The sequence below is a fragment of the Schizophyllum commune genome (assembly GCF_000143185.2).
Source record: "Schizophyllum commune H4-8 unplaced genomic scaffold SCHCOscaffold_4, whole genome shotgun sequence".
Classification (NCBI taxonomy): domain Eukaryota; kingdom Fungi; phylum Basidiomycota; class Agaricomycetes; order Agaricales; family Schizophyllaceae; genus Schizophyllum; species Schizophyllum commune.
In genome coordinates, this window is record NW_026089541.1 from 2,803,467 (window position 1) to 2,821,141 (window position 17,675).

Here is a 17,675-nt window from a genome sequence, read left to right on the forward strand (position 1 = left end):
GGGGAAAACGCCGGTAACCTTGAGAGTTTATCAAAGACCTTGAGGACCGTGACTTGGCCAAGCCATTACGATACGTGGGCGCTGCAGAGGGAGTTTTCGGCGCCGCTCGACTGAACAGATCCGGGTGGGTGATGGTCGGCGTGAACGGGCAAGTATCCATTGTAACCGACGACGGGGATCCGGACCGCAATACCGGACGTTGTCGACGACGTTCACGACGACACCAGGGACTAGCAACGAAATGTCATCGACGTCCGCGACCCTGGAACCCCTCGATGAGGTATGCAGCTGTGTGTTCTACGAAAAACGCTCTCAACTCTGAGCTGCAGGCCGAGCTCTCTGGAGAGCAAGCCGGGATGTACGTCTTCCAATGGCTCTGCGAGACAGAGAAGGCGATCAGTCGGGTAGCAATGGTGCGTATATAGAAGTAAATGCACCCGTATAAGTGCTGAAGCAGGCGCCAGGAAGACCTCAAGGCCGGTCAGAGCGATCTCGAGAAGACCCTGGTCAAGATCATCGCTGCCCCCGCACCATTCCCCCTCCCTGGACGCCCAGTGCGCAATGTTGTTGCGCGGTGCTTCATCGCACTGTATAGAAGAGTGGAGACGCGAACACTGTTTGACACACTGCAAGGTTTCCTCAAGATCGTAGGCGACTTCAAGACGCCAACGAAGGATGAGATCAAGATGTGCGTCCGGCGCGCGAATGCTTGAGCGTGGACTGACGCGCTGCAGTGCTGCGCTGTCTGTAACGGGGGACCTCATGGCTGTATACGGATCGCAGGTGCGCAGTTGGATAGAAAGCGTGATTCGGTGTACTGACGTCCTTCCTAGTTCATGTCCTTCGTGGCAGAGATCATAACGCTTACACTCAAGATCGCCAAGTCGTCAAGTGTATGCTCAACCTAAAACTCCTTGAACCAGCTAACACGTCTTCAGTCCTGCCTCCTCCGCTACCATGCCCTCCTCGCCCTTCAGAAGACCGTTGACACGACGCGCAGGGCCGTAACCGACTCAGCTGCACGAGACATCTTCAAGCAGATGCGCAACACGCTCACGGACAAGGCACTACCCGCTCAACGCGCCGCGGCCGCCGTGCTCACCGTCCTCTACTCCAACGAAGGCTCGAATCCTCCCCTCAACGAGATTGAAGCCATCATTGCGCTCTGTGTGAAGAGCCTTGAGCACGCCGACCAACCGACGCGCCGTTCGCATGCATTGCTGGTCGCGCATATCCTCGCATCTACGCAGGTAGAGCGGGTCACATCCGCGCCCGAGCCGAGCAACAAGAAGCAGAAGAACAACACGGAGCACGATGACGGGGACGACGACCCCGCTCCCGCTGCTACGGTCGCGGAGATCTCCAAGCCCCTCCTCACCCCCTCTGAAATGCTCGCCCGCATATCCGTCCACTTCGTCCGCCCTAACACATCCCGCAAGACGCGCATCGGCATCTTCGACTTCTACGTCGCCCTCCTACAGAAGCTTGGTCCCGCATTCGTTGAAGCAAACTACGCAGCCATTGTCGCGCACTTTGTGAGCGATGTTATCACGCCGCAAAGGCATACGACGGCAGCGGGGTCGCGGTATGAGGGGCTGTTGGTGCGGTCGCTGGTCGGGATTGTGCTGAGGGACTTGGTAGCGTCGAGGATGTTGAGCGAGCAGGGCCAGATTGGGGCGATACAGGAGTTGTCGAGGACGTACCTGAGAAGGTGGCCCGCGATGATGCCAGGCCAAACAGCGCCGCACTCCGCAGTGTTAGTCATGGCGTTGAGAGCAGTCGCGGCTCTGCTGCAGCAGCTAGGGAATGCTCCCCCTCCAGTGCAGGTTTGTAACATTTCCTGCTTTGAAGGACACGTATGCTAACGATAGAGCCTCGTAGGATGCAGTAGCCGAACCGCTGATGACCTTACTTTCACACCCGAGTCACTCAGTACGCGTAACGGCGTCTTGGGCGCTTCGGTGCTTCTGCTACACCACACCCCTCCGACTCCCCAAGATGATCCTGACCGCCATGGAATTCCTTCAGCGCGACCTCACGTCCATTACATCCCCCGCCGCGCCCTCCGACATTAACTTGCGCACGCTTGGCCACGCATACGGCCTCTCAGCTCTCATTGCAGTGATCCCGGAGCGTCCCCTCTATGTCTCCTACGACGTTAGCGCGAAAGTCCTCGACATGGCAATCCAGCTGCTCAAGCGCGCAGGCGACCACGACGTCAAAATCGCCGGCGTCGAGGTGGAGGTTGCATGGACGCTCATAGCCGCTCTCATGGCACTGGGGCCCAACTTCGTCCGCCCGCACCTCCCGCAGTTGCTTGTTCTGTGGCGCAACGCCCTGCCTAAGCCGACGAGCAAGGATGCGGCGAACAGCGCGGGGCGCAGTGCGGCCGAGTGGTCGTTCCTGCTGCACGTCCGCGAGAGCGCGCTCGGTGCGATCTACTGCTTCCTGCAGCACAACGCTGGCGCGCTCGTCACTCTCGACGTCGCGCGCCGCGTGTCGAGTGTCCTCAGCAATGCTCTCAACTTCGCGAATGGGTTCGTCGGGCAGAACATCGAGGATCCGTCTGAACAGGATAACGGACTCGGCAATGGCAAGGGACTGGGCCTTCGGGCGCGCGAGGCCCTCCTGCGGCGCCGGGTCTACCAATGCTTCAGTGCGCTCGGCTTCTCGAGCATCGCGGAGTCGACGCAGACCACGTTGCTGCAGTCGACAGTGTCGCTATTCGCAAGCCCGGACGGGTATGCGGGGAGCTCGGTGCAGGCGGCGATTGCCAGCTCGTCTGGAACGTTCACGAGCGTCTGGCAGAGCGCGGACGAGTACGCGTACGGTGTGACGTTTAAGGAGGTGAAGGACGATGCGTCGGGGACGCCAGATGAGGAGAGTCTGCAGGGGAAGAAGGATTATCTCAACCGAGACTCATTGGAAGTAGCAATTGATGATTTGGTATGCATCTCGTCACTCTGGAATTCTACACTCGCTCACAACGTGTCTCAAGCTGCACCGACCAATCATCGGCGCTTGCGAGCATGATATCCTAACGTTGTGCATGGGGAAGTCCACCGACACAACGTACTTGACGAACGAGCCTCCGCCACCGGCCACATCTGCAGTAGATACCTCCATCGAGCTTTTCTCAAGGCTCCTTCCACTACAGGATTTACCGACAACCGTGCGCATAGTCACCGAGTTGCTGGAGTATGCGCGCTCTCCGAAGCTGGAAAAAAATGCCGGCCGGAAGGCAGCCGTCTTCATCAACAGCGCTGTGGCGATAGTGATGACATTGCGTGTAATCACTGCGAACTCTACAAGGCAGACAAGAGACGTCTGGGGAAGCGCTCAGGTCACCTCGTTGCTGTCACCATTCCTCAAGGTATTGCGACCCGAGATGTCGTTATTTGTGGACACTGAACATCCCACAGGACGCCTTGATTGACAACGATGTCGTCTTACGCTCTTGCGGCAGTGAAGCTATAGGCCGCCTCGCAAGTGTGGCCGGCACCACCTTCCTCACCAACCAGATCAAGCAGCTGGTCGATCAGGTCGTCAACAACCGCGATCCTTACGGACGTGCGGGCTGCGCACTCGCATTCGGCTCGATCTACACCCACGTCGGTGGCCTGGCAGCAGGACCCCTTCTCAAGACGACAGTTAATGTCCTGATGTCGCTCAGCAACGATTCACATCCGATCGTCCACTACTGGTCACTGAACGCGCTCGCACGAGTTATCAATGCGGCAAGTCTGGGGTATGCGCCCTTCGTGTCGAGCACGCTGGGTATGTTGCTCAAGATCTATATGATGGAGTCGCACGAGCGTGAAGGCGGGTCGATCAACAACGCCAATGTCAGCGGCGAGTTCCCCGCGTATCCCTTCGTATGCCAGATCATCGACGCCATCATCACCATTCTTGGTCCGGACATTCAAGAGTCGACGCGAACGCGCACCTTGGTACTCAACCTTGTGCATGAGTTCGAGCAAGAGGAGGACGAAGGCATTCGCGTGGAGGCGATCGCTTGCATTCAGCACTTCTTGATGTTTGCGCCCGAGCACGTCGACATACCGGTCCTGGTGCAACAATTCCGCCAGTACCTATCTTCGACCAGACGCCCGCTCAAGCTTGCGTCGATTAACGCCCTATACCAACTAGTGCAGAAGGACGCATTGGCCATGTCGAAGCTCGGTGGCGACAAGCTCGTCGAGGATCTCTTCGGCATGCTCGACGACGACGCTTCAGTGGAAGGTGTGCGCAATGTCATCAGCAGTTGGCTGCAGCAAACGGTCATTCTCAACCCGAGCGCTTGGATCGACCTCTGCCAGAGGATCATGTCGAAAGTCACGGCCACGCAGCAATCGGCGGATGCAGCAACCGGGCAGACCCTTCGGGACGACGAAGGAGAGTCGCTCAATGTGTCGTCTGCGCCAGACGCAAAAGCGGCGACGGCCAGCCAACACACCTCGCGATGGAGAACGCAACTCTTCGCATTGCAATGCCTCCATAACATCTGCACCGTCGTTGCGAGGAGCGGGAGGCAAGAGCACCTGAATGCCGTGCTCGCGCGCAACAGGGGACTTAACATGTCGAATCTACTCGTCTCTCGTGTACCAGATCTGATCAGGATGGCCTTCACGGCTTCGGCGGCGTATGTCATGGACATTCGCCTCGAGGGTCTGACGGTGCTTCGGGACGTCATTCAGGTTTGTTGTGCTGTCTTCTCATTTCTGCAATTGCTGATCTGCGCCTTCAGATCTTTGCGACATCACCAGACCCTGCTTATGAGGACGCGTTATTGCTCGAGCAGCACCAAGCACCGATCACCGCCGCACTCACGCCAGCGTTCTCATCGGACACGACACCAGAGATCCTCGCGTCTGCCGTCGAAGCTTGCGCTGTTTTCGTCGGATGTGGTGTCGTCAAGGATGTTGGTAGGATGGGAAGGATACTCAAGCTGCTCACGACAGCCTTGGAGCAGTCCAAAGGTGACGTATACTGGTTCATCTAGTTGGCTTCATACTGACTGGCATGTAGACCCTGGAATGCTCTCTCTTGGAGAGTCTGGCGAGCTCAGCCCTAATGCATCCGCCATGCTGCGTATCGCGACTGTATCCGCATGGGCGCAACTGGAGGTGGCGAGCGTGTCCCAAGTCTACCTGAAGGAGGTCATCAAGCCCTACCGTGCGACCTTGGCTTCACTGTGGATCGCTTCCCTGCGCGACTACGCTAGTATCAGGGTTGACTCAGAGGCCTTGCAAGACAGCTCGAGCGTTGCTCTCGACTCATCGTTCTCTGGCTTGGGCAAGGAAGTGCTATTGCCGGTATGTCTCGTCGTAGTTGCTCTCGCTACACCGAGCTCATAACCGGCCGCAGTACTATGCAGAGTCATGGGCCATCATTTTGCAAGCCGTCGCGACGGCAATGCAGTCCGGCGATCCGTACATTCTGCTTGCCATGGATGGCGCCGAGCCCAAGACGGCGGAGGTCGACTCCATCAAACTGACAAGCCGCTCCGAGCCCACCATGTGCTTCTTCATCGTCTTCGGCCTCGTCTACGAAGCTCTAGCGACCACATCTGGAGACACGAGCAATGCAGCAGCGAACAGGCGAACCATCGTTCTCGCATGCTTGCAGGCGCTGAAGTGCTTGGTGCGGCCAGAATACGCCGGGAAAGCGATCTTGGATCCGCCTATCTTCGAGGAGTTCATCAGCCTTTGCTATCGTATCGCGCTGACGGAGCCGGCGAGCATGCTGGTGCACCTGATTGAGCTTGTGAAGACGCTGGCGGATACGCAGGAAGAGTTGTCTGGGTACGACCAATCACTGTCCGCATTTGATTGTATGACTCACCGTGGCTTCAGCTCACTGGACATCCTCTCCTTGACTTCTCCGAAGGCTCATTGCTTGAGGATTTGCTCGCATATCCTACGACACTCCATCGCATCGGCTCGCGGCTCCGTCATCCGTAGGTTTTTATTTGTCTAGGATACGCTTAGCTCCTCACGACGTCCACGCAGCTGGCGAGTTGGGCGACAGGATCAGGATGATAACGGCCGCATTCGCTGCTTTTGCAAGCATAGCAAGCTCGGTGAAGACAACGCAGCGCGAAGACGTCCGCGCGGTTGCGATACTCCTATATAACAACTTGCTCAAGGACGAACTCCCGGATATGGACTTGGTCCCGCCGACCTTGCCTGCGTTGAAGACTCTACTCGATGTCCCCCCTCTGCCGGATCAGGAAGGGCAGGAAAGGCTGAGTCGCACTATCCACGGTCTGCTTTCGGCGTGTCTGCTCAATGTGGAGGAGATGAGGTACGTGGAAGTTTGACTGCGTCAGTACTGGGTACTGATGCATATTCAAGGGGACGGGAAGGCCCTGCTGTCACGAAGAAGATCAAGAATAACTTCTTGGCCGCAGTCCTTGTCTTGACCGTCGTCCCGACATCAGTCAAGATTGGGCAGCCGGTCGTCGAGCACTTGTGCTTCCTCCTCACTGAGAAGCTGGTGGAGACGAGCGAAGTGAGCCTTGTCACTTCCTTCAGTGAATGCGATAACTCATTCTAATCTCGCAGTTATCTCTCACCGCTGCGCAATGTGCCAGGACCTTGATAGGCGCTGCAGCCTCAGGGAATGTGCTGCTGCGTCTGTGCGCAAAGCTGCTTATGCCCGGCCTCATCGAGTTCGTCGCGAAGATGGCACCCGCCGTGAACGACCGCACGATCTCTGACCTGCACTCCGCTGCCATTGCCGAGACTTGGAAGGCCTTCAATACCTTCTTCACCTCCGTACCCGATGAGCACAGTATGTATATCCCTGAAGTTCAGCACACCCAGCTGACCCTTCGCAGGAACACGCCTCCTTGGTGTCTTACTTCCTACCATAGCACTCCTGCTCCTCAACGCGCAGTCCAGTCCATCCCCGGTCACGTCGCAAAGCGTTGTGCAGCTGCTGGCGTTTGCGACGACTTCGCAGGTCGCGTTCAAGGATGCGGCAGCGAAGCTTGAGCCGGAGACAAGAGAACTACTGGAGCAGGCAGTGCGCCGGGCTGTGGGTGGTAACTCGGCGGCGCAAGCGCAGGCGTCTGCGAAGCCACAGATTTCTTTGAGGTCGTTTTGAGGTTGGAGGAAAGGATTGTGTGGCTACCTTTCCGCACTGCTTCCTTTTGTTTGTTCAGTTCTGATCTGTTGTACTACACAACCCGAGTGCCAACTGGGTCCTTGAATCTGGTGTAAATTAGTGCATTGAATTGGATGGTGCAATCTCCACGAGTCTCAAGACGCGTGAGTTTACGGGATTTTCTGTATGCCGGTCTTTCGCCATATAAACATGCACATGCGAGAGGGAAATAAAGAAACACCGTCATCGTCGCCGTTCCCGGCGTCGACGCGGGTCGAGAAAGAGCTGGTGAAAATCACGCGCAAGTCAGAATTTCCAAAGACGCGCCCGGCCCGCACTTGCGCGCCAGTTGAGCTCGTTGTCTCTGACGTTCACGATGAGTACTTCCACAGCGCCCAAGGAGCGCGCCCGCTCTCTTTCAGCAGCGTCTCTCGGGGACCGCCTCTCTAAATTCACAAAGACCCCCGTCGCCGCTCTCCATGACATCGAGTGCGCCCGTTCCCCGTCGCTCGTGTCGCGCCGCTCATGACATCGTTCCCTCCAGGTTCGTACCCGCACAAATACCACCCAAGCGGCGAATGCAGATGCTCGCGGTGGCTATGTGGTCGGTCATGATTGCGCTATGTGTATCGGCCTTTCTCATCTTGTGGTAAGTGGTTATGAATCGGTGACCGATGGCGTATACGATGCTAACTAGCATCTCCCCATGCTAGCTCCTTCCCTCCCCTATGGCCTATACTGGCAGTGTACTACGTGTGGATACGATGGATAGATCAGAGTCCTGACCACGGTGGGAGGAGTAGCGAGTGGGCAAGGACGTCAAGATTTTGGAGGTACTTTGCGGACTACTACCCTGTCTCGTGCGTGTTACCTTTCTCTTCTATGTCAGTTTACTCAATGAGAATGTGTAGGACTATGAAGGTAGTGATGAATGTCTGTCAAGGCTACACCATGCTCAGCCATCTTAGACCGCAGACCTTCCGCCAGACAGGCCGTATATCTTTGGCTACCATCCACACGGTGCGTGATCATGACGTACCCACAAATCATGCAGCTCATGTGTACTACAGGAATTATTGGCATGTGCGTAAAATCCCTCCTCTACTCCTTGTTACAGGTCTGAAGGCATTGCAGGGGAGCTCTTGCTACATTCGCCACGGAAGGTACATATCTGCGCGTCTATTCCATTGTCCGCTCCCCTCTACCTACGGCCCTCTTCACCCCCCCCCTCCCTTTCCTCCTTCCAAACGTCTCACTGACGCGCACTCCAGCAACCGGATTTTCCAAGCTCTTCCCCGGCATCACGCCCCACCTCCTCACCCTCGCCTCGAACTTCCGCATTCCCCTTTACCGCGACCTCATCCTCGCCCTCGGCATCTGCAGCGTCTCCAAGCAATCCTGCTCCAACATCCTCAAGTCGGGCCCTGGAAGCTCTATCACCATCGTTGTAGGTGGCGCGGCGGAAAGTCTGAGTGCGCGCCCGGGGACGGCGGACTTGACGCTAAGGAGACGACTGGGGTTCATCAAGGTTGCTATTCAGCATGGGTAGGCCAGCTTTCACTGTCGGTCTAATAAGAACTCATGTTTGTGTAGCGCTGACCTGGTCCCCGTCTTTTCGTTCGGAGAGAACGATGTGGGTCGCCACAGAGCTCCTTCTGTCATCACGCAACTCACCAATTCATGACTAGATATACCAACAAATGCCTAACGAGCGCGGAACCACCGTTTATAAGATGCAAAAGAAGTTCCAGTCCGTATTCGGATTCACCCTCCCGCTATTCCACGGCAGAGGACTTCTAAATTGTGCGCACTATCACTTCATCCAGGCCGTTCACCCGAAACTCAAACCTGCTTCCCTGCAGATAACCTCGGGCTCCTACCCTACCGCAGACGAATAGTCGTCGTTTGTAAGTCTCATCGCTCTTCGCTATGTCATGCTCGGTTCTTATGGCCACTTCCACTAGGCGGCCACCCAATACCTGTCCAGCAATGCGACAAACCCGACCTCGCGGAGGTCATGCGGATACAGAAGTTGTACATTGACGAGCTGACGCGGTAAGTCTGTTCACCCTAAGTTTGCTCTTGCCTTCTGCCCTATCTCTGTGTTCAAGTCCTTCTTCGAGCTGGCTCGACGAAGAGCTCCGGTGTGGGGCGCTTGTTGCCAAGCTATGAGCGCCGTCAATGCGGACCGCCCAGGTCCCTCGCGAAGGCGGACCTTAGGTCCTTCGCAGTGGCGGTCCGCCTCATTGCTCGATGTCGGCGGCCCGCCTACTTCTCTCGTACTCATGCAACGTACCCTTCTTGTTCCTTACGCGGATAGACCGCGGTCTGTCATCGGCAGGACGGCAGGCCAAGCCCGTCGTCGTCGCAAAGAAGCGACTCTCTTATGAGAGACGCTGTCGTGGTTCAGGGACACGGCGGGCGGGGTACGAGAAGGCGGCGAACGATACGGGATACTGGCGAAGCTGTGCGGCTTCCATGGGCCCTCATCGCCTCTTGGCGTTCCTGTCCTCCCACCGACGTCTTCCTCCCTCACCCATCTTCATTATAGCGGACGATGATCGGCGTTACTGATGGTTCTTCCCTCAGGATATGGGACACGTACAAGGACCAGTTCGCCAAGGCGCGCAAGCGGGAGTTGAGTATTATTGACTGAGGGAACTATCGCATACCCTCGAACTTAGACAGCCTTCTCGTGTTGTTGGATAATATGGACAGTGACCACCACCGGGTAAGCACGACGAGGCGCTGGAGCACGATAGTGTACGGAGCGCGCCGCTATATAATATTCCAAACTGATTAGCACAATGAACTCACTCTTTGTATCGTATTGAAGACGTCTCGGACGCCGCAAAGGTCGCTGCATATCACAGAAAAGTCTAATACATAAAAGCTGGAGGCCATTATGTGCAGGAATGAACAATATATATACACGGGCGTGCGTGGGTGAAGTGCTACTGTACTTCGTATTGGAAGCGGTGACAGGACAGTGAAAGAGAGGACATGTGCGATCCGTAGTCCATACGATAGCTAATAAGTAGGTACGCACACAACCGACCCGCTCCTCTAGTGATGACAATCCAAAGCGCACGATTCGATGTTGGTGATGGAGGATATGATGACGATGGGTATTAGAGGCAGGAAGGTATGGATTAGATCAGATGGTGTTCGTAAATCGGCGTGGCCGCAGAGCCCAGGCTCGGTGGCGCGAGTGTAGTCTATGGCTTCAAGGCCAGCGAGGACGACCGTAGCGAGCTTGGCCGCGTGATCGTGAGGGAGCTTGGACGAGTCATGGTCATGTCGGACATCGTGGGCGAGCGCGAGGGGAAGTAGCCAGAGCCCTGGCCTAACAACGGCATGCCAGTTGGTGTTAACGGCACGGCGGTGTTGGTGGGCGACCACGTTCCCGGCGTCGACGGGTTGGTGTCGCGGCGGCGGCGCTCTTCGCGACGGCGCTTGCCTGGCCAGCCGACGTACACGCCGCCTGCTTCGGCAATCTCTCCAGAGGTGAGCAGCGTGTGTTCACACAACATGCTGTTCTCCTCCATCGAGGCGCCGGAGAGCAGACGCGAACCCGCGCGCATTGCTGCCCCATCGCCGATGTTGAGCTTGTTCAGTGAGAACTGGCCTCTCGAGTTGATGTGGGCGACCACGGAACAGTCGTCCAAGCTGACATTATCGCCGAGCTGGAGAGTCATTAGCACATGAGGTAAAGAATAGCGAGACGAGGATACTCACCGTGACAAGATCAGGCTCAGTCATAAGACCGGTACGACCACCAGCGAAGATCGAGCAATCCTTGCCAATAGTCGCGCCGAGCGCACGGTAGACCCAGACGATGTAGGCCGAACCGTTGAGCGGACCTGAAGAACGGTCAGCGAGGCTCACGAAAAGTTAGATTAAGCCACTCACCCAAAGTACCGAAGTACCCCATGAACATCAACCGCGACACCGACAAGTGCAGCTGCCACCGCTGGCAGTAGTTGCTCTTGTCCCAGTTGTAGCTACCCTCCCGACGACGGCCGATGATGATCCACTTCATCGTGATGAAGTACAAGATGGCGACGATGTTCATGATGCAGAGCAACACGACGAAGGTCATCGCGTTCAAGCCGAGGATCGGGCCGATGTCATACCAGTTGTGTTGGAAGTAGTGCAACAAGTGGTAGTCGTCGAGATGGATGTTGACGTACTTGAGGACCTGCGCGGCACAGACGGCGGGCATGGCCCAGTACGCGGCGGAGAGCGACATGATGAAGACGTTGATGCTGAGGATCATGAGGTAGGGGAACACGAAGTAAGGCGCCTGGCGCTTGTAGTACGCGCGGCCGAACGGTGTAATCGTGTCGCCGGAGCTGGGCTTGCCCTTGTTGAAGCAGATAGCCTCGCCATTGGCTAAGAGCATAATGAGCACCATAGTATGACGAACGTGCAAAAACCCTTACCATTGCCCATCCAGGTCGAACCCTCCTCGTAATGCCCGCCACGGCGGCCAAGAGCACCGGAGCCCATGACGGCCTGCCTGCCCACCCTCGTATCGGGAAGAAGCACGACACGATCGGCAATCATAGCTAGAAGACGGTCAGTGTGCTGTAGGAGTAATGGATGAACGCTAGCGCACCTCCGTCCTCAATAACAATCTTTCCTGACCCGTACTGGTCCGAGGTAAAGAACTCAGACCGAGAGCCGAAGACGACGTCATTGCCAATCTCGAGCAGTTCGGGGTCGGGGCAGTAGACGCTCGAACCAGGCCAATAGACGCGGTCACCGACCTGCATATCATATCAGTACTGAGGCGGACCCACGGAGACGGAAGCAAACTCACCTTAGCGCCCAACATCCGGAAGATAATCGAGACGGTCTGGTAATGCGTGCCCAAGACAGCTGTCGCCTTCTTGATCGCACCCTGGCCGACCAACTTGTCGTTGATCCACCGCCGGAGACGCTGGTATTCCGAGTACTGCTTGGCATCGCCGGGGCGCTGGAGGCCCATGATGCGCTTGACGATGATACCCAGGAAGAGCGACAGCAGCGGAGTGCAGACCGCCCGCACGACACGGGCGACCACATGGAACACGATACGGCGGGGCTCCGCGAACCAGTAGATGACTGACTGGAGCGGGTTCATGCCCTCCCGCAGCACGACCGTGTACTCGAACATCAAGTAGAGCATGCAGAACCACGGGACGACTAGAGATAGACTCGTGAGAGACAATTAAGAAGCAGATGGGAGAAGCACTTACACGCAGCGAACTTGACGACTGCCACAATGGGCCAGCCAACGAGCAGCTGAAGCAGGAAGTGCGGCTTCCCGAGCGCGTTGCGGTTGTAGCCAGCGTATGCCTCCTGCGATGCGGACTCGTGTGACGAAGCGTGCGGACCAAGGACAGTGCCATCGGGGATGACCGTGCTGGGGGACACCTGGGTGTAGGTGTTGATGACCGCACCACGGCCCAGGATGATACGCCCGAGGCGGAAGAAGCCATCGCGCTCAACACAGAAGCCGCGGATGAGCGCGGAGTCAATCTTGACGTCGTCGTGGATGTGGAGCAGGTCATACTCCGCTAACCGCGCCCGGGCGTCGATCTGCACATTGCTGCCAATCTTCGCTCCGAGCAGGCGATAGTAGACCTTCTCCATCGCCGGGTTGAGCGCGAAGATACCCTTGCCAGCCGCCCTGTGGTGGCGTCAGATAAGGGTGATGATAACAGGGAATGCTGATACTCACCTCAAGGTATGGTCGACTATCCACCAGCGCAGATGGTAAACAGACCACCTATGATATGTTAGCATGTGCTGCATCAATAATAAAAGACACTGCTCACATCTTGTACGTTCCAGGCCGGTAGCGCCCAATCACTACCCATTTGAAGACGATGGCGCCAATAGGGCAGACGATACGTACCACCAACCGTGCGATGGCGATGGAGCACAGAAGGACGGGCACACGCTCCCAGTAGCTCTGCTCGATGAGCGGCACAAGATACGAGAGCGAGAACACCATGATGGTCCCTACGAACCAAGTCAGTTAGGTACTGCGAAAAAGCAAATCGACGCACATGTCAAGCAACTCCTGATAGGGTACAGGAACAGCAAGGGAATAATCTGCACAATCAAGGAAATGGGGTGGTTTTGCCCCAAAGACTTGCTCGCGCTGACGTTCCCAGACCCGTCGATGTGCTGCACCAAGGTCGTTGAAGACTCCGCATAGGTCGAGTCGCCCTTCTCCACGTCGAAGCTGTAGTGCCCGCCCTTGTCGACGTGCACGAACTCCGCATCGACGAGACGCGCAATACCGCGAACAGTGCTGTTCGTGAACAACTCCGAGATGCCCACACTCACACCAGTCTGCTTGCGGATCTGGTGCGAGAGCTTGCCGAGCAGCAGGGAGTTGCCACCGAGCAGGAAGAAGTCCGAGTCCGCCGTGACCGTGCCCGGGTCGATATCGAGCAGCCGCGCGATGATGTCGCGCACCTCGAGTTCCTGGTGGCTCATCGCCGACGCGTTCCGCTGCGAGATCACCGCGTCCATCTTCTCGTAGTCGAACGAGGACGGCGAGTGCCGCGGCAGCGGCTGGTCGAGGACGTGCACGTTCTCCGGAAGCGCGTACCCGTGCAGCACCGGCGTGAGGCGAGCCTTGATGTCGGCCGCGGTGACGCCGGGGCCGGCGTTGATGTACACGTCGGGCGCGGCCTCGCCGCGCATGCGAACAGCGATCTCAGAGATGCCGCGGCACTTCGCGAGCGCGTCGTAGATGTCGCGCTCGTCGACTGTGCATAGCGAGGAGGGGATGGGCTGGGAGAGCGGAGCCGAGCTCGGAGGCGCGATGGCTTCGTAGTGTCTGCGGAGGTATGGTACAGAGTCTGATAGACGACCGAGGTTCAATCGCTGGGCTAGCTTGATGCGTAGCGGCTTTCCAGCGCTAGAAGAAAACATAAGATGACAGGCGACATTGTGGCTAGGCAGAACTCACTTGTTCTTCGGTAAGTCGTTCATGTAGACGATCAGGAAGGGCCATTTCGACGGGTGCAAGTGCGGCCTAAAGGCTAAGTTAGTAACTCCCGAGTATTATGTACGGCCGCTCAACTCACTTGAGAGCATTGTGCAGTTGCGACAAACCGATTCGTGGCGTGTCTGGTTGCGGCACGATGACCACACCAATAGCTTCCTGCAAAACGTCGTGCTCGACAGCGAAGGCGAGCGTCGTCTGAGGAAGTGTAAGACGTTGCCACAAAGAAGCGAGGTGTAACGCACCTTGACGCAGTCCTTCGCCGCTGTCATGATAGCCTCCTCAACCTCAAACGGCGAGATGACCTCGCCACCCTTGTTGATGATCTCCTTCGACCGACCAGTGATGTACAAGTAACTATGAAGCGAGGTCAGCAACCGGAAATTAAGGTGGAGCGCATAAACATACCCATCCTCGTCCATGTAGCCGCAATCGCCAGAGTCGAACCATCCTTCCCTGCAGGAATATTAGAATTACCGATGAAAGCGGAAAGACGCGCCACATACGAGGTGAAGGCGGAGGTATCTAGAGGTACGCTTTGGTCGGAGTCCACCTCGTAACCCTGGAAGGTCGGCAAGCCTCGAACACAAACGGCACCGGTCGCCTGAGCAGGCAGCTCGCGCTCAAGGTTGCTCGGGTCGCGGATCGACAAGTACGGGCCACACGCGATACCAGAGCAGCCGGGCCGCTCGAGCTGATAAGTGACCGGGGGCGTGGAGATCGGCATACATCTGTTTGATCGTGTTACAATCTCATCATAAAACATGCAGGGTCGAAGACCTACTCTGTCATGCCATATGATGGCAACACAACTGCACCGGGGAAGTAGCGCTTCAGCTGGCACGAATCGTCAGTACGCATGTGCGTCCGCGACAGGCAAGTGTGCGCACCTCTACGGCCAGACTGGGAAGCAGACCGCCCGCAGCGTTACATATCATGCGGATATGGGTATCGCGAGCGGGGTCGACGTCCTCCGGGCGCGAAGTGAGGATGGCGTGGTGAATAGTCGGCGCCGCGTAATACCTGGGAAAAGGTTGAATGGGCTTGGCATGAGGGAAGATACGCGCGTGACTGACCAGGTCGCTTTGAGGTCAATGGCCAGGCGCCAGAACGCGATGGCGTCAAAGCCGGCGCACATGATTGCGCTGCCGCCGCTAAGGAGTGGTGCGAGCAGGTTGCGGACGATGCCGCCAACGTGGAAGAGAGGCATCATGTTCACTGCGGAGATCGTCAGGCGCGGAACACAAGGCGAGAACGCGTCACGCACTGTTGATGTCGCTCGGTCGCAGGGCCCATGATTGGACGACAGCGCAGGTGCCGACGATGAGGGACCGAAGCGTGTACGGGACGACTTTCTTCTTGCCGCTAGTACCCGAAGTATGGAGAACAAGCGACCGATCATCGAGCCCGTGGGGGCGGCTCGGCAGCTGTGGGTGCACCGAGTTCGGTGTGTCGAGGAGGGTCATGTCGAATAGGCCTGTCGGGCCATCTGGGCGGGCGTGGATGAGAACGACATCACAGTTGAGCTTCTGTTGGGCTCGTCGGAGGTCCAGACGGTCCTCGAAGCCGGGGGCAGTGACGATGGCGCGGGCGTTCAGGCGCTCTGCATCATCGAAGAGCTCCTGCGCGGTGCAGCTCGCGTTGACGGGCGCGCATGTGTGGTAGGCGGCAAGCGAGACGAGGGCAAGGGCGTTCTCGGGGCCGGTGGGGAGGGCGATGACAACGCGGTCGTTGGGGCCGAGCGGGGCGCGATGTGGCGAATGGGGGAGGGCGAAGTGGTAAACAAAGGAGCGTAGGGTATCGTGAAGGAGCGGCTGTCTGTCGACATTCGGGGAGAAGATGGCTGGTTCGTGGGTCGCACAGAGGCAGTCGAGGAGAGTATTGACCGTGCCTGCGTTGGTTATGCTGTCGGCTAAGGCGTCGCCGAGGGACTGTCCTGGCGCTGGGAGGACGCCCTGGTGCAGGAAAGATAGAGGGATCGCCATGTCCGTCCAGAGTTCCTGGGCTCCGCGGGACGAAGATGAAGGAGGATAGGAAGTGTGCGTGGGATATTTTATGAGCTGCTCGGCGGGGTGGCGTCGATGGTTGATGGCAACAAAGAAGTCAAGTGGTCGAAGTAATTGTCGGGCGCAGGCTGCTGCGGGCGTGCACTCTACAAACGCTACCCGACCTGCTCGTCGTGATAACTCGTCCAAGGGAGGAGACAACGAGCGCGGTGATGATCCCCTACGCCATATGAACCCCCCGCCATTACAATTGCAAGTTCTTTCTGCCCCATCGGGCAACCGAGCCGGCTTGCCAGGCCCCGCAGTCCCCAGGCCCGATTATCCTTTATTCCGCCCGACGAGCGCATTGAAAACAAGGGCACAGCGCTTCGCTACTCCGTCCCTCCACGAGCACCAGCCTCTGGCGCGAGCCAGCTTCAACTTGGCAACCCAGGCCAGAGGAACAACCCATCGCGGCTTACGACCGCAGCTTGCTCTTGGCGTGCGACCTTCTTTTCGGGCCACGGTTCGACGAATGACGGCACCGGGGCAGCACATGCGTCCAGCGGGGAACACCGACAATTGCCAAGCCCCGGCGCGCCCCGGTAAGCCCGCGCTATGTCCACGAGGGTCCGCGCCACCTGCCCTCCACGTTCGCCCTCCTTCTCTCGTGCAGCCCTTCGTGTGGCTGAGGTGTGAGCGCGGATTCTTACACGCGAAGGCCAATCGCTGCTACAGTTCGCTCGAGTGTCGGCGCGCTGGCGATGGCTGGATTGCGCAAGATAAGCCCACGCTCCATACCACGTTGGCGCGCCTCCGCAGCGGGCAACGCGCTCAGCGACGCCCGCCATACGATGATCTACAAACCTGCTCATACTCCTTGCCCACCGGGCAGCTGTTATGTTTCGCAGCTCCCTCCGCAATCCGTAGACTAGCACAAACATCGATAGATTGCACTAATGCACGAAAGATTTCAGGACAGTGCACTACCGGCCAGGGGTGGGGATTGGACGTAGACAATAAAACAAACCCAATGGCAAAAGTGCCTAGCGCTGCAGCTTCTTCCGAGACCTTCTGCGCATCCTAGCTTCTGCTCACAACATTCCTGCGAGGTGAATAGACGAAGCAGTCGCCCTCCCGCACCTTCTTGCGCGGCCGCTCTTCTACACCTAATCACCCTCCGTATCACCTTCATCGCACAATCGTGCCAAGCCTTGTAGTTGAATGTGTAGACGACGCCGTGAGGCTGTTGCAGCTGTTCGTACGCTGTACTCATACACGTCGAAGACACTTATCATCGATCTGGTCTGGGAATCGTCGTGAGCGGACCGCAAGGGACGACGAGGGCACACCCCGCCCCAGACGGATCTCCCGCCGACAAGTCTACGAACAAATGGGATGCGATGGAAGAGGGTAATCTCCTCACCGATTATCTACCGCATCGGTAGTCAAGCCCTCCGCCACCAACTCCAAAATCCGCAATTACTAGAGAAGCTCCGGCTCCGCCGGCTTTAACCTTGCCTTGTGTGAAGGGAGTTTGGCCCTCGAGGATCTCGAGGGATCTTTGTTAG

The 17,675-nt window shown here is 57.5% G+C and overlaps 4 protein-coding genes across 4 annotated transcripts; 3 read left to right on the top strand and 1 right to left on the bottom strand.

The window, feature by feature from the left end:
- The first annotated feature begins 189 nt into the window (after window positions 1-189).
- SCHCODRAFT_02619968 (ARM repeat-containing protein) lies at window positions 190-7,287 on the top strand. Its single transcript, XM_050344963.1, has 17 exons — window positions 190-280; window positions 330-413; window positions 465-688; window positions 735-783; window positions 834-893; window positions 939-1,826; window positions 1,882-2,946; window positions 2,999-3,373; window positions 3,423-4,697; window positions 4,748-4,979; window positions 5,029-5,315; window positions 5,368-5,804; window positions 5,856-5,959; window positions 6,012-6,306; window positions 6,357-6,513; window positions 6,567-6,795; window positions 6,842-7,287. Exons 1-17 carry the CDS (start codon window positions 242-244, stop codon window positions 7,108-7,110), a joined length of 6,069 nt encoding a protein of 2,022 aa, XP_050201294.1. The 5' UTR covers window positions 190-241; the 3' UTR covers window positions 7,111-7,287.
- A 302-nt stretch (window positions 7,288-7,589) lies between these two features.
- SCHCODRAFT_02728482 (diacylglycerol acyltransferase) lies at window positions 7,590-10,221 on the top strand (the record flags this gene model as incomplete). Its single annotated transcript, XM_003032883.2, has 10 exons — window positions 7,590-7,759; window positions 7,824-7,974; window positions 8,079-8,134; window positions 8,236-8,273; window positions 8,382-8,655; window positions 8,704-8,743; window positions 8,799-8,913; window positions 8,973-9,017; window positions 9,075-9,165; window positions 9,700-10,221. 10 exons carry the CDS (start codon window positions 7,590-7,592, stop codon window positions 9,764-9,766), a joined length of 1,047 nt encoding a protein of 348 aa, XP_003032929.1. The 3' UTR covers window positions 9,767-10,221.
- Window positions 10,222-10,328: 107 nt separating this feature from the next.
- SCHCODRAFT_02686995 (uncharacterized protein) lies at window positions 10,329-16,530 on the bottom strand (the record flags this gene model as incomplete). Its single annotated transcript, XM_003033450.2, has 19 exons — window positions 15,387-16,530; window positions 15,196-15,337; window positions 15,010-15,142; window positions 14,904-14,956; window positions 14,626-14,850; window positions 14,528-14,575; window positions 14,365-14,476; window positions 14,202-14,317; window positions 14,084-14,149; window positions 13,170-14,032; window positions 12,936-13,122; window positions 12,839-12,886; window positions 12,354-12,787; window positions 11,936-12,300; window positions 11,732-11,882; window positions 11,556-11,681; window positions 11,023-11,505; window positions 10,849-10,973; window positions 10,329-10,796 (listed from the first exon to the last, which is right to left on the bottom strand). The coding sequence occupies exons 1-19, from the start codon at window positions 16,102-16,104 to the stop codon at window positions 10,329-10,331; spliced, it is 4,863 nt and encodes a 1,620-aa protein (XP_003033496.1). The 5' UTR covers window positions 16,105-16,530.
- On the top strand, window positions 15,980-17,445 carry SCHCODRAFT_02728504 (uncharacterized protein). Its single transcript, XM_050347111.1, has one exon. It carries the CDS (start codon window positions 16,175-16,177, stop codon window positions 17,189-17,191), a length of 1,017 nt encoding a protein of 338 aa, XP_050201295.1. The 5' UTR covers window positions 15,980-16,174; the 3' UTR covers window positions 17,192-17,445.
- The last annotated feature ends 230 nt before the right edge of the window (window positions 17,446-17,675 follow it).

Coding starts and splice junctions, on each gene's coding strand:
- SCHCODRAFT_02619968 (XM_050344963.1), top strand. CDS start 242: ATGTCATCGACGTCCGCGACCCTGGAACCCCTCGATGAG. Junction 3,374..3,422: donor TGCTGTCACCATTCCTCAAG/GTATTGCGACCC, acceptor AACATCCCACAG/GACGCCTTGATTGACAACGA. Junction 5,960..6,011: donor GGCTCGCGGCTCCGTCATCC/GTAGGTTTTTAT, acceptor ACGTCCACGCAG/CTGGCGAGTTGGGCGACAGG.
- SCHCODRAFT_02728504 (XM_050347111.1), top strand. CDS start 16,175: ATGAGCTGCTCGGCGGGGTGGCGTCGATGGTTGATGGCAACAAAGAAG.